Source organism: Nematostella vectensis, chromosome 2 (genome assembly GCF_932526225.1).
Source record: "Nematostella vectensis chromosome 2, jaNemVect1.1, whole genome shotgun sequence".
NCBI lineage: Eukaryota > Metazoa > Cnidaria > Anthozoa > Actiniaria > Edwardsiidae > Nematostella > Nematostella vectensis.
In genome coordinates this window covers 15,119,158-15,135,122 of record NC_064035.1, presented here as the reverse complement: position 1 = coordinate 15,135,122, position 15,965 = coordinate 15,119,158, and the positions used below count along the sequence as shown (strand labels likewise).

Below are 15,965 nucleotides of genomic sequence, written 5' to 3'. Positions count from 1 at the left end.
AAATCTTAGGCTTACACGTTCGACCATTCTGTTTCACCCTCTTGACACTCAATATTCCAATATTAGTTGCTTTTAGACTTTTATATAATGAAAAACACATCACGGGATTGGCTCCCGTTGACACCTTCATGGACATCTCCTAACTCTTGTTGTCTTAGAATGTTTCAATCATGAGATATGGATATTTTCGATTTTGATGACGCCATTGATTTCACAAATCACGTGACAATCTTGTTGCATCCCCTCCCTTTTCCGAGCCCTTGACATGAACCTGACACGTAGCAAGCTCAGTTGTCATGCGATGTTTCTTTGATGAGATATGATTATATTTTGTTTTTTGATGGCGTCAGGATAGTTTTACTTTTAGTGACGGCATCGATGACGTCTCCGGACCATCTTATTGCACTACTCCACTTGATTGAAACATGCATGAGACCCACAAAATTTGTTTGTCATACGATGCTTTCATTAAATATCATATTTCATTTTGATGACGTAAACATATTTTTTTTGCTTTTAGTGACGTCATTAATGAATGACGTGGCCATGCTGTTGCACCCCGTTGACACCTTCATGACACATACCAAGTTTGTTTGTCATATGATGTTTCGTTTATTTTGTTCTGCGTGACATCGGAATAGTTTTGCTTTTAATGACATCATCGATGACGTCACACATCACGTGATCTTGACACAATTTGGTTGTGAAACAATGCTTCTTATTCTTTGGTTGCAAACAATCTTTCTTTTTGTGACGTCATCGATGAGGTCACATATCACATCACCACAGGTTTGTAACCCCCCTTTTTTTGACACATACATGACACCTACCAAGTTTGATTGTCATACGATGCTTTATTGGGACACTATGACACAGGTTTTTAAGGAGGGACGGACGGGTGGACCATATACCATATTTTGCTACCATATTTTTCTTGTACCGTTAATGATCTAATAAACGCCTCCTATCTAAAGAACGCCTGAGATCTAATGAACGCCCCCCTTAAGTTAACAAGTTTGTATTGAACGCCCCTCTCTAATAAACGCCCCCTCCCCTCCCTCCCAGAATGAAAACAAACGACACAGGGATTCCGGTAATAGAAATGAAATTGCCTTCTTGTTTAATCTGAGCTTGGCTTCTACTGGGTGAGACTTTCTCAATGTCAAAAAGCGTTACAAAGGTTATTTAACGTGATCCAACTTTCTGTACTTGTGTCTTATCATATTTTCATAGTTTGTAAAGAACGCCCCTCTTCAATAAACGCCTCCTGTCTATTAAACGTCCCCCCTCTGACCATCGAAGTTTAATTAACGCTCCGGGCTATTATTAGATCATTTACGGTATACCAGTTTTTCTTTGATATGGGGCTCCTCTCACACGGCGCTCCGTTATTAGATTTGTGCATGTGAGTGAACGGCTTATATTCGCAGTGTGTGGCTCCGACCACTTGGGGCTGCGAAGAGACTAAAATTCACGTTCCAAACTCAGGAATTTGACCTGTGTAACAAGATCCGCACCTCAAAGAATACAAGCACAACCTCCTGTTTCAGGTTTCCACGCGAGCAGTAGCGATCAAGAGCGCCAATAACCAAAAACAGAAAATTCAGGCGTCCTGTTTTCAAAGGTATAGTGCTAGAGTTTTTGATAAGTGGGTTTATCCACGTGTATGCTGTTTTGTATTTTATCTGCAACTATTTTTATGTTTTTTTTTAAATACGATATTGATATTGATATTTGGGCCTTTCAATTGATTGATATTCATATTGGTATATTGACATTTACATGTCAGTTTCACTAGGTATATTGGTATATTGACATTTTCACTTGGTATATTGGTATAATGACATTTACATGTCGGTTTCACACATTTACATGTCAGTACTAGCTCACCGATCAGTTATGGGTGCTGTCGTAATTTGTCAATACTGGCCAAGTAGAGCTTTTAAGGTCACTTTCCATATTTTCATGTTTTAGTATTGTCCTTGTATCTTTTGTAATTTTACTGAATAATTTACTTGTTAACTCATAATGTTAAGAATTTACACGTTTGGATATCGAGCAATAGCTACTTGTAGGCATTATATTTTGAAACGGTATCTTTTCTTGTCTTTGTAAAACCGATGGATTCCACGTAAGTTTTTAATCCGATCAAAGTTCAATGCGCAGCCCAAAAAAACAGTTGTTCCTGTAAGCAAGTTTATGCTAAAAACATGTGTAACATGCAAGGGCAGGAGAAACAGGGTTCTGAATCCTTAAATATACGCCCATCTCTAGCATGGGTACTGTTGCAAACAATACGCACGGAGCGCATAGGTCATCATTACGTGTACAAACTGTTATGATGTGTGTAACACTATAAAAGGGTCGATTAATAACGATGTACTCTCGTAATTAAGACCTCGTGTGAAGGCATAAAGGCTAAGGATTTCTGTGGTACAAGCAGAAGGCCGTACTCCGTTTGGTCCTAGAGAGCCCGGAAGATCGAGAAAGAAGAACAAGAGACTCCCTTGTGCTATCTGTGAGGAGGAACGTTGTAAAACTATCGAACGTTGTAAAACCATCCGAACAAGAACATAGAAAATCTTTGGGGGAGAGGGAGTGGTAGGGGCTCCTCTCCCGGGTCCTAGAGAATCCGAAACATAGACAATAAACCCTTTAGAGTTGCCTGCTGAGGATGCTAGAGTTCATAAATTTCCTCGGGAACTCATTGGACACGGAAAACGGGAAGTTTTAAAAAGAAGAAATTCAAACAAAAAATAGATAACAGGAGAAAAGAATGGCTGCGTGCGAAAAAGGCCAACACACCGTTATTTTATGCTCCCGTTTAATTGAATGGCGAGTCAATCAAGGAATCATTTCCATATACGCTGATTCAAGCAAGTAATCAATATATTTTCAATCAAATATCGTCAATAACAAATCAGACTACACTCGATCGTAGATTGTTGAAGTTTTCTTGCACATAAACCGCTGAATTTTCAATGATACAATAACAAAGGAGTGGGTTATCGAGATTCTTTAAGCGGTTTAGCTCTAAGCCAACCAGCTTACGCAGAGTTAGTGTAAGACAAGAGACCATGATGTATATCATGGTCTCTTGTGTAAGAATAATAACAATAATGACTTTTTGGCATAATCGCTTTGTGTCGAAGTAACAGATAATTTTGATATTTACATGGCCATGATCGCATTTAGGCAGAAATGACCAATGATCGTCCCAGAAAACCGACCCAAGATATGGTAGATAACTTTAAAATATATATATATTACATAAAAAAAGGTTTTCTTTTATGTAATAAAGTTTTTTTTTATTTCATTTAGCTATTCATTCATTAGTATTAGTTGTCTAATAGATTATGATATTATGATATTGAATGGTGTCAATAAAGGAGTCTGTAAATCATTTAGCGGTCAAGAACTCAAAATGACGACAGGTCATGAAGAGAAAAACCTGCCAATCGAAAAGGTAAGTTAAAAAAAAATGCTACGGATTACAAGGAATTGTTGTGGTTATAGACCATAACGGAAGGTTTGATTTCTTGATTGCCGTCTAGGATCAGGATAACAACTTGGCGGTGCCAAGTCCTGGTAATAATAATAAAAACGCTCGATCTCGAAGGAAAGCACTTGGCCTCGCGTATGTTGTTGATGAAAACCCACCATGGTACGCCTGCCTTTCGCTCGGATTCCAGGTGAGGAAAGTGTCTCAATTATAAAAAGACAAGGCAGAGAGAAACGCCCCAAAAGTAAATTCTATTTGAGTAAAAACCTTATAAGTGATTCATTTTTAGGTTTGACTATTTTACATTCCTATCTGCACAACCGTAGATAGTACTTAGATTCCAAGTATAAAAAACGTTATTCCCCACAAATCCGCATGGGTTAACTGCAACGCTGTAGAATACCCCTTCCTTTCCCTATCGGCTATATATGCGCCATCAACAAACAAGCACAAAACTAAATTTATTATTATTATTATTATTATTATTATATAATAATAATAATGATAATAATAATAATAATAATAATAATAATAATAATAATAATAATAATAATAATAATAATAATAATAATAATAATAATAATAATAATAATGATGCTGATGATGATGATGATGCTGCTGATGATGATGATGCTGATGATGATGATGATGATGAAGATGATGATGATGATGAAGATGATGATGATGATGATGATGATGAAGATGATGATGATGATGATTATGATGATGATGTTGTTGTTATTGTTGTTGTTGTTGTTATTATTATTATTATTTTGTTTTGCGGAATAGGATATCATGCATCATACAACCCATTTTGGGTGTAGGGGTCCTAGAGTAGCGGAGGGCTAGGCGGGCTTGGGTTGCGCTTACAGCTGTATCAGCTGTATTTTGTTTTTCGAATTTTCTGGAGATCTGCCTGGTAGTATCTATTCTATTGTAAGGTGGACGATAACCTGATTAGAAAAAACAAGCACACAGATCATACATATTTAATAAGCAAACAAAAAATTTAAAAAGAACAAAGCAAGACAGAGGGCGAGGGTGCGAAGAATTTTCGTTAAGATACAGCTAAATAAAGTACGGATACATAAATATAATAAATAAATAAATATATAAAGGTTTACACAAAATGTTAAAAAAAAACTTTTAATGCCCCTCGAGAGGTCTTGGAATGGCTAAATCATTTTAATTCAAATATAGCCTTCAAATATAGCTATTTCTATTAGAGGTACCAAAGGGCTTGTAGATCTGGGGGTCGTTTCTCAAAACTCCCGGTAATTACCGGGCCCGTTAGGGTACCGGGAGAGTTTTCGGGATACTTTTCCGGGCGAGGAAGAGCGTTTCTAGAAGCTAGCGGTAGCGTCTCGGTTGTTTACGGGTTCCCGATAAGCAAATTATAATTTTCAGAGTTATGAATAGATTGGCAAAATAAGTATTGAATATCAATAAAAATCGTAGATTTGTCGATGTCTGTAGACAACCGGTACCCCAAACACAGCTGTGGCATCGGCACTTCTCGAAAAAAATGACAAAGTAGCAAAACCTCCAATACCTTCGCAAAGTTGTTTACATTTTTTAGGCGCACGGTGACAGCTAAATGTCAAATTATTTGAGAAAAAGAAATCTTATTGGCTGGTAAGGAATCCCATAAAATGATGCTAGCCGTGATTGGCCCACTTCTTTCTTGAGGAAACCAGTGGAATGGTTTCCTCAAGTGGTGAGAACTCTCTATACAACTCGATACAACTTGAAAATGGCGAGATTTAATAAAAAAAGCACCAAATTTGGATATTTTAACTTGGCCAATTCAAGATAAATAGGTGATCTATAAATTTAGCTGAAAATATTAAGGAAAAAAAAAGTTTTGGGTATCAGTTTTCGCATTTAAAGTACGTTATTCCCGGTAAGTTAACGGGAGTTCTCAGAGGCTGCTCTTGAGCTCGTAAGTTACCGGGCGAGTAACCAGGATTTTTTCGGCCCCCCGACCCCCGGGACATACCGGGGAAGTAACGCGGTCACGCGGGGGATTTAACACCTATTTAACACCTGTAGTCCACCGGGGGGGATGATTTAACAGAAGCCCTCAACAGGCCGGGAAAGGGGGCGGGGAATTAACGTTGAACCGTAAATTGCGTTGGACTTCCCCGTTTTTTTCACGGCATATTCAAATTATAGTCTTTCAACAACGAAACTTGCAAAATATCTATGGTATTGACTGAAAAAAATATAGTTTATCGATGTCTGTTGATATTTAAATTTGGGGTAGCCTGTGGTGAAAATACTAGAGAGGGCCCGGAAGTGGGTGTAGTATGCATACGCTTTTTCCCGCCGAAGTTTCGTTCACTGAACAGGGCAGCTCAAAGAAAGTTATGGCTTTCGATAATGGGACGTTATCGGAAAACACCGGGGCCATGTATCGGGGGTTTTAACAGCGTGAAAGGCCCCAGTGGCCGTGAAAGTAACGCCGTTTCACACCACATGAATGTTAATTTTCCCGCTATGTCCCGGGGGTCGGGGTGCCGTGGTTTCAATTGACTGGTGCATATCTGCCTCTAATCCTGATTCATTAATTCCTTTTCCAGCATTACCTGACGATGTTGGGCGGAACTCTTTCCATTTCATTCGTCTTGAGTGGACCTATGTGCTTCTCTAACAACCCTCTAGTCGTCGCGGAGGTTCTCTCCACTATCTTTTTCGTCTCGGGTATCTCCACTCTTCTGCAGACGACCTTCGGCGTCAGGTAAATAAAGAATTCCTATTATCACTCAAAGCTATTCAACGCCATCATCCACAACATCCTTTTTGCGTCGTAGGTTGCCAATCGTCCAAGGTGGAACATTCACGTTTCTGGCGCCGACTTTTGCCATCTTGTCACTCCCGCAGTTCAAGTGTCCAGCGAGTACAGGTGATTAGCAAAAGATCCAATCTTGCTGTACGATACTGCTTTACTTTGCATATTTTAGTCATCAAGGAATTTTGACGCGCGCGCCACATCACTATCATGTACCGATAGATTGAAAGCAAGCACAACACGAGTGAGAACCCGAGTGAGAACCTGTTGAACGCAAGCGAGAGAAAATGTAGATAAAAGTAAACGCATTGCATCTCTTGATATTACCTATCTGCTATATGGATATACTCACCTGCGCTCTCCATAAACTGAAAACTCCACAGTTGAGATAAAGTCTGCTAAGTTCAGTATTAAAATTCCAATAAGAATGTGTGGGTCTGGTATCTCTAGAGCTCTTGTAAATTTTAAATTTTGCTCTTCAGATATAAATGGCTTGAACGCGACAGCTAACGCAACAATACACAACAGCGGTGATTGGAGGATAAGAATGCGAGAGGTATAATAACGTTATTTTGATGCTTTCCTTGTCACAGAAACAGCTCTGGAAATAAACAGATGAAAGCATGTTATGTGCAAACGCAAATTAGACCCTTCTTGGGCCCTGCTCCCGTGTTTAAAAGGCCAAAATGAGAAGGTTTTTCTGTAATCTGGTGGCATATATTCTTGTTGCCAGTTTTCCTGTTGGGTCAATGAACTCAATAGAAATTATGCATTTGCTTTCCTAGTTATCTTCATATTAAGTCCAAAATAGGTTCCTTTATCTGTTTTCTCTTTCTTGTCCTGATCCAAGGTGCCATCATGGTCTCCTCCTTGTTCCAAATCTTTATCGGATTTTCAGGAGTCATGGGATTCCTTTTGCGCTTCATTGGACCAATCACTGTGGCGCCTACGATCACTCTGATTGGCTTATCGCTATTCCATGTCGCCGCAGAGCGAGCTGGTAAGATTGCAAAAGAAAAATCGATAGCGATGGGTCGAAATAAAGCTTTATGATCAAACGTGAGAAAAGGAAAAGATTGTGTGTCAATTTTATTTATGCATCATGCATTCATGCCGCCAGGCAGTCCCCCGGGAAGTCCATTATCCTTTAGTGTGACTCGAGCTGTTTATGTTTTCGGGGTTCGATGTCTATCAAATCGCGCGCTCAGATTGGCTCTCGTGAGGTCCGGTATCCTACGATCCGGACCCCGCGATACCGGACCGCTCACCTCCAAAGCTCGAAATAGTGAGTTGATTTGAAGAATTATCATCGAAAATTGGCTTTTCACTCCCGAGTTTATAGATCTTCATATAAAAACGGAATTTTTTTACCATTTTATCTGAAATCATTGACTTTAGGGAAAAGCGCAATGTATCTGCTAACAGATATATACAGAAAGGTATTCTGATTACGTCATTGCTAGAGTCGGGGGGTATTCTAGCAATGACGTAATTAAAATTGCGTCCTTTAGCAGATATATTCTTAGACGGTCGTAATAATATGACCTGTCTCAGAGGGGGAGGGGCGCAATGTATCTGCTAACAGATATGTACGTTAGACCCAACAAAGACTATTTGAATGTTTTCACCTTTGTTATAACTGGGATTGGTATTTAAACGATTTGACAAAATCCTTGATTTGTTACAAATACGGTTGATCTTTGTTACAAATCCTGTTGTTAAACTTTGTTAAAAATTCGTTTGATTTTTGTTACAAATCCGGTTGACTAGCATGTTACATATTCGTTTGATTTAACAACTCCGGTTTTTGTCACATACCTAATTACCAGAGGCTCCGAGCTTCGCGGCGACAATGATTTGAAAGATTGTAGTGGACTTGAATCGTCTTTTTGCCTCTTTTACCTAATGGCGTTGTTGCATTAAACAAGGACCCACGAGGAGCGAAACCAAAACTCAATTTTGAAGCGCTTTTCTTCTCGTTTTCTCGGTTTATTTTGTCCTGGATACTTTTGATTAACAATCAAAAGAGCAGGAATGTCCAGTAAAATAGGAACAGATTTCTGGCGATAAAACAACTAAAAAGTCATCTTGAAATTTGAATTTTACTCAGCCAAAAGGGGGTGGAGCTAAGCCCTTTTTTAGTGCGGGTCCTTGTTTAAAAACAAAGATTTATCTACAAAAACATGATAAGCTAGAAGAGCTGTTTATTGTGTCATACTAAAAGCTTTACTTATTTACAGGTAGTCAATGGGGAGTCGCTTTCATGTGAGTATACGCAGTGTGAAAAATTCTGGCATACAAAGCAGATAGTACTATTACTAGTTCTTACCCCGCTATCATATGAAGAAACCGTTGTCGTTTTAGGGGTCTGGTACCGAGTAATTTTTAGTTTTTTTTAGAGGCTTTCTTCGTTGACTTTATATGGTCACAGTCACTGTTTTTCTCTTCTGAATACAATTCACAAAGTTTGCGAAGCACCTGCGGTACGAGAGCCCTAAAAATGACAAGAATCGTGGAGGTTTTCCAAATAAGGGATATATTAGTTTCCTTATATGGAAGTGCCCGCGTCTGGGAAAAACGACAATTCTTGGCTAAATTCTTTACGTGTTATCTTTGGTATCTCTCAGGACCGTGGCTCTCATCACGATCTTCTCTCAAGTCTTGACCAACATCAAGGTTCCTATTCCCGCGTACAGTAGAGAGAAAGGCTACTACAATGCACACTGTCCGGTATTCAGACTGTTCCCGGTGAGTGCCGTTACGCGAATATCCTCACTATTTCCACTCCCCAACACTACCCCAAGGTTGCTCATCTGGCGTACAAGGAAACCCCCTTTTAACTGGTAAATACTTTCAAAGCATTTGCGAGTTATTTGGGAGGACTTCTATGTCACTGAAACGTCAGATCGATTATCGACGATTGAAGGATTGGGCAGCCTAGTACAAAGGATAGGGGGACAGCCTGCGTGTGTGTGCCCGGCCTAGTACAAAGCGTTCTTACCAGGTTTCCTGTGCCCTAAAATTAAAAAAAAATTAGCATTAAGCGCTTATACTGTATAAACAATGTTCTAAGTGCTTCACAGCTAAAATCCTATCAGGTATGTATTAAGAATGTCCCATCTTGGAATACGTTCAACAAGTAAAATTCAGAGTCGAGAAACAGAAAGATACCATCCATGTCTCGAACGGGAACCGAACCCGAACGGGAATCTAACCATACGCTAAAGTGCTAACACACCGAGCCACACGAGCTCCACTTCAAGGCAACTTCCAGGCTAAGGTATTTGTCTTTTGGTGGTTTGGAAATCATTTTCCAATTAAAGAAAACATTTTCTATTCATTTTATGGCCTGATGGCTCATGTTTTATAGATATATTGTTATTTTGAAGAACCTTATTTCTTGAACTTTGGAATTCAATTTTTTGCTTGAACGTACTCCAATTCAAACTGTAGAGTTAAACTCACATTTACACGCTTGATTCTTCTAAAACATACATTTTAATATTTCCTCACAACAAATACCTCCAAACTCAATTTTTATTGAGTACCTGATGAATGCATCATCCTTATCATCTTTTCCTTTTTCAGATCATTCTAGCGATCTTAGTGTCGTGGGTGATCTGCGCTATCATCACGGCTGCGGGGGGATTCCCGGATAACCCCAAACACCCAAATTTCTTCGCAAGGACAGACGCGCGGACGATTGTTTTGCGAGAGAGTAACTGGTTCAGGTTCCCTTACCCAGGTAATTTATTACAAACCCCATCTTCTGCGAGAGAGTAACTGGTTCTGGTTCCCTTACCCAGGTAATTTATTACAAACCCCATCTTCTCCGAGAGAGTAACTGGTTCAGGTTCCCTTACCCAGGTAATGTATTACAAACCCCATCTTCTGCGAGAGAGTAACTGGTTCGGGTTCCCTTACCCAGGTAATGTTTTACAAACCCCATCTTCTGCGAAAGAGTAACTGGTTCTGGTTCCCTTACCCAGGTAATGTATTACAAACCCCATCTTCTGCGAGAGAGTAACTGGTTCTGGTTCCCTTACCCAGGTAATTTATTACAAACCCCATCTTCTGCGAGAGAGTAACTGGTTCTGGTTCCCTTACCCAGGTAATTTATTACAAACCCCATCTTCTCCGAGAGAGTAACTGGTTCGGGTTCCCTTACCCAGGTAATTTATTACAAACCCCATCTTCTGCGAGGGAGTAACTGGTTCAGGTTCCCTTACCCAGGTAATTTATTACAAACCCCATCTTCTGCGAGAGAGTGACTGGTTCTGGTTCCCTTACCCAGGTAATTTATTACAAACCCCATCTTCTGCGAGAGAGTAACTGGTTCTGGTTCCCTTACCCAGGTAATTTATTACAAACCCCATCTTCTGCGAGAGAGTAACTGGTTCTGGTTCCCTTACCCAGGTAATTAATTACAAACCCCATCTTCTGCGAGGGAGTAACTGGTTCAGGTTCCCTTACCCAGGTAATTTATTACAAACCCCATCTTCTGCGAGAGAGTAACTGGTTCGGGTTCCCTTACCCAGGTAATTTATTACAAACCCCATCTTCTGCGAGGGAGTAACTGGTTCAGGTTCCCTTACCCAGGTAATTTATTACAAACCCCATCTTCTGCGAGAGAGTAACTGGTTCGGGTTCCCTTACCCAGGTAATGTATTACAAACCCCATCTTCTGCGAGGGAGTAACTGGTTCAGGTTCCCTTACCCAGGTAATTTATTTCAAACCCCATCTTCTGCGAAAGAATAACTGGTTTAGGTTCCCTTAAATGAATTGCGTAAACTGCTTCGCTGAGGTCACGTCCCTCTTGTATTAAATTTCTATTCGTTGCCATGATATGTCAGTGCATGCCTGGAAACCATCGGGGCGCTCCAGAGCACTGGAATCTTAAAAGTTGAAACTACAAATTACAGTTACATATTGTGTCATTTGTATTAACTGACAGGTCAATGGGGAACGCCCAGCGTCAGTGCCGCAGGGGTGTTTGGGATGCTGGCCGGTGTCTTGGCCTCAATGATAGAATCCGTGGGCGACTACTACGCATGCGCTAGATTATCCGGCGCACCCCCTCCCCCTAAGCATGCCATCAATCGCGGGATTGGTGTGGAGGGCATTGGGTGTCTCATCACCGGACTGTGGGGGAGTGGTAACGGAACTACGTCATACAGCCAGAATATTGGGGCAATCGGCATCACAAAGGTATTGTTACTCGTATACCCATCAATGGCTATCATTTTACTAATAGAGCGTGGAGAGAGCGCGCGGGCAACCTCTTATAGTCTAAAACGCTAGGACCCCGGCTTTTTGTTCAACATCGCGTTTATCAACTATGTATAAACCCAAATTCCTGCAAATAGCGTATTGTTTGTAATATCTTAATAAGGAATTGACCGGGTGAGCTGGAAAAACGACGGAATAAACGCGCATTAAGTCGCTAGTGCGCAAACAACTCAACAACATTTCCTATCACCACGCACCTCACTATTCACCATACACCAAGTACCTACCACTACACCACCAAGTACACCGTACAATTACCAACATAATCCAGGAATTCATTACAGGAATCCATAACAGGGCCATCGAGTCTCAACAACACTGGTCGCTGCATGCTTTAGTGCTATAGCGGTATTATTTATTAGCTGTCACATCAACTCATTTTTTTAAGTGCTATAAAGAGAACATATACATTTCAGAATTTTTTTTTTGTAATTTCCTTAGGTTGGCAGTTTGCGTGTGATCCAGTACGCAGGGCTGATCCTTGTGGTCTTGGGCGTGGTCGGTAAAATAGGTGCTCTTTTCACCATCATCCCTGACCCCATTGTAGGCGGGGTCTTTATGGTGATGTTTGGAATGGTAGCGGCGGTAGGGATCTCCAACTTGCAGTTCATCAATCTCAACTCTTCGCGTAATCTCTTTATCATCGGTGTGTCTCTGATGCTTGGCTTCGCGTTGCCATGGTATTTGAATAAGCACCCGGAAACCATAGCAACAGGTAGCTATAGCAACTGTATTGTAACTATATTAACCAGAACTTCCAGTTTTCGCATGCAACACATTTTTGGAAGGCTACTGCTTTGAAACACGATAAAAATACCTCAGCAGCTTAGTATATAATCCAAATGGACATTTCCATTTTTCTTTGAATAACAATATACGCGCGTAAAGCTACCGGAAAATATTTTTCAATTTCCACCATTCGTTTGCTAAAAAAGGCTACAGAGCTTACTATCAGTGCAAGTGTAATCATTGTATTGCCGTAAGGATAAGGTGCGAAAGTGTGATTGAGGTAAATGAGTGCAAATGTTTGTATCGGTAGAAAACGTTTGGTTATTTTCGTATTTTCGTACATGTTATTGTCATCAAATATCCCTTGCTAAGGGCGTACCGAAGGATCGATATAGAGATAGGATGAACTATATTCACCAGACTCATTAATTTGAAAAAGTAAAACGTCCCATTGGCATATTGCTTTTCTATTTTCCTCTCGTAGTTTGGCGCTCCTATCGTTTTTTTTTTTTTCACTTCCTTTATATCCAAGTAAGATTTATCGAGCTCAATATTTGGAGGGGAGGAGGTTCGGAGATTCGGGAAGGGACTCAAGTTTTAATCAAGGGTTTAGGAGAGGAGATATTCTGATCCTAATTTCAAGCCTCCCAAAAGTCTGTAATTTAAGTTTTCTGTTTTCCAGACTCCCTACAAAAAAGACATAATTGTGATGCGTCTTCTGGTTTCACTTTCATGACTTTCGATTAGCTGGCGCTAAAACCAGCCGTTCATGATTTCCGAATACCTTTTCATATTATGGCATAGTACAGATGGGGTAAATGAAAATATATGAAATAAGGACTCGGAAGGAGCTAATGACCGTGTTTTCTATTTACAATTTTAAGCATTTAAAATGTTTGAAAATAACAACGGATGAACATGCACCCGGGCCACTACCCACAATGCTCTTGACACCCCTGGTAAGCACTCCCCCTGACTATAGCAGTGAGCCAGCCCGCCGTCTCTTATCAAAAGTTGTCTTGTTATGATCTCTTATGAAACTTCATGAATGAAAAGCGTATGGAAACAATATAGATTTTAATGTTCTCAAGTTGCATTTTAACTCAAGTGCATTTAAACTTTTGTCAAAAATTTTCTTTATAGAAAGAAAATAATAAAAAATAATTATAAATTATACAAATAAAATTCAATCGTTTTGATGATCACGTGTTCAAACCTAACGTTTTGGTGTTTTTGGAAATCCAAGCAATTTCGTAAACCTGGATTGGATGATTTTAATATATTTTTTTAATATATATTTTTTAAATGTAAGAATATTTATTGTATCTACTGATACTACTGTATCTACTGATCTACCTGGGGGAGGGGTAAGGAAAGGGATTTCTCATGAACATTCGTTTCCAACTGAGACGTAACGACTATGACGTAATAGCTTGTGGTGATGCCCGTACTTGTGGTAGTTTCACAAACTGTATAACCGCTCTTGGATATCCAACCGACTGCTTTTACAGTAGCTGTAGTTGTACTTAAAGATACGAACAATAAATGCGGGGCTTAGCTGTAGGGCAGTCCCTAAATAAATCTGGTATCAAAACAATGTAAGGTGTGACTGACATGGCCCCTTAAATGACCAGACAATAGGCATCCTCGATAGTGTTATATGGGGATATCCGAAAATAATGATCATGATTTGTAATGTCCTCATGTCTTCACCGTTCACAGGTTCACAAGTGATTGGGATACCCGAAAATAATGATCATGATTTGTAATGTTCTCATGTCTTCACCGTTCATAGGTTCACAAGTAACTGGGATATCAGAAAATGATGATCATGATTTGTAAGGTTCTCATGACATCACCATTCACAGGTTCACAAGTAACTGGGATATCAGGAAATGATGGTCATGATTTGTAATGTTCCCATGTCTTCATCATTCACAGGTTCACAAGGGATCGACCAAATCGTCACAGTCCTTCTCAAGACCAGCATGGCAGTGGGAGGAATAACTGGACTCATCCTAGACAACGCCCTACCAGGGACACCAGAAGAGCGCGGTATTCTCTTGTGGCGTAAAATCGTCAACGAAGGGGGAGATGAGAGTAGTCAAGTAGCTTCGTTTCATATCTATGACCTTCCTTTTGGATTGAATCGCTTGTGCAAGTTTAAGATAGCGAAGTATCTCCCATTCGTACCATATTACCCAGTCTCCTTGCCCGATGAGTCCGAGGAGGCGACCGTAAGTATGATGGAAGGCAAAGAACCGTAAGAGCTTGAAAGATTGAGACACGACAAAAATAAAACAGGGAAAACAGTGCTAAGTGATACATGAAGTCCGTCCCTACCATATTACACCCAGAGGCCGAGAAGGCTCCCCACAATGCTGCCGGAAGAACAGAGCCGTAAGATTTGATAGTACTCGACAAGCGTAGAAGAGTGATACACGACAAGCGTAAAGTCGGAAATAGGGGTATTTTAGCTTTTGAATGAAATATACGAAAAGATACTTGTAGTTAGGCTGCTTCTCACTCCTGTTGCAATTGTGTCTTAGTACAGACTTTTACATATGTTCAAACAATTGATTATGCAAGGAATAATCCATACTTGGGACAGGAGAGTTGATAAATGCTAGTCTGTTTAGCTCATCAAATTAAAACACCAACATTAACAATCTTTAATTTTTTTTTACATATTTTTGTATTATTGTAAACCCCATGCTCGAGGATCCAGCGTACTTTGCGGGCACGTACGGTACGGTAGTGACCTTTGGGAGCGCTCGCAAAGTACGCTGGATCCACGAGCATGTGTAAACCCAAAAACATAAATAAACTGCACTGTACTTTAACGTATGTGTTGTGATAGAAGCTCCGCAAAAAAAAAGATAAATCTTTATACTATCGCAAGGCTCTCAGGGGACTTTTTTGTATGTATGCCCGTTTGATGTAGCATCCTTCATTAGTTGAACTAGGGACGTGTCATTGCACTACCAGATCCAACAGAAGAGTGGACAAATAAGAAAACGCACCGGGGTATGGTAGGGGTGGACTCTATCTCATTGCGCCTGGGGTATGGTAAGAGGTGGACTCTATCTCATTGCGCCAGGGGTATGGTAGGGGTGGACTCTATCACATCTCCTTGTACCTTGGGTATGGTAGGGGAGGACTCTATCTCCTTGCATGGGTATATTAGGGGGTGTACTAAATCTCCGTGCGCCTTGGGTATGGTAGAGGGGGACTCTATCTCATTGCGCCTGGGGTATGGTAGAGGTGGACTCTATCTCATTGCGCCAGGGGTATGGTAGGGGGTGGAATCTATCACATTGCGCCTGGGGTATGGTAGGGGTGGGCTCTATCTTATTGCGCCAGGGGTATGGTAGGGGTGGACTCTATCTCATTGCGCCAGGGGTATGGTAGTGGTGGACTCTATCACATCTCCTTGTACCTTGGGTATGGTAGAAGTGGACTCTATCTCATTGCGCCTGGGGTATGGTAGGGGTAGACTCTATCTCATTGCACCAGGGGTATGGTAGGGGTGGACTCTATCACATCTCCTTGTACCTTGGGTATGGTAGAGGTGGACTCTATCTCATTGCGCCTGGGGTATGGTAGGGGTGGACTATATCTCATTGCGCCTGGGGTATGGTAGGGGTGGACTC

The 15,965-nt window shown here is 40.6% G+C and overlaps 1 protein-coding gene across 1 annotated transcript; it reads left to right on the top strand.

Moving 5' to 3' along the window:
- The first annotated feature begins 1,209 nt into the window (after positions 1-1,209).
- Positions 1,210-14,613, top strand: LOC5521845 (solute carrier family 23 member 2). The gene is made up of 13 exons (XM_048724037.1): positions 1,210-1,624; positions 3,409-3,466; positions 3,555-3,692; positions 6,085-6,242; positions 6,316-6,401; positions 6,776-6,848; positions 7,136-7,293; positions 8,534-8,558; positions 8,921-9,041; positions 9,882-10,038; positions 11,249-11,502; positions 12,025-12,298; positions 14,254-14,613. Exons 2-13 carry the CDS (start codon positions 3,425-3,427, stop codon positions 14,577-14,579), a joined length of 1,812 nt encoding a protein of 603 aa, XP_048579994.1. The 5' UTR covers positions 1,210-1,624; positions 3,409-3,424; the 3' UTR covers positions 14,580-14,613.
- The last annotated feature ends 1,352 nt before the right edge of the window (positions 14,614-15,965 follow it).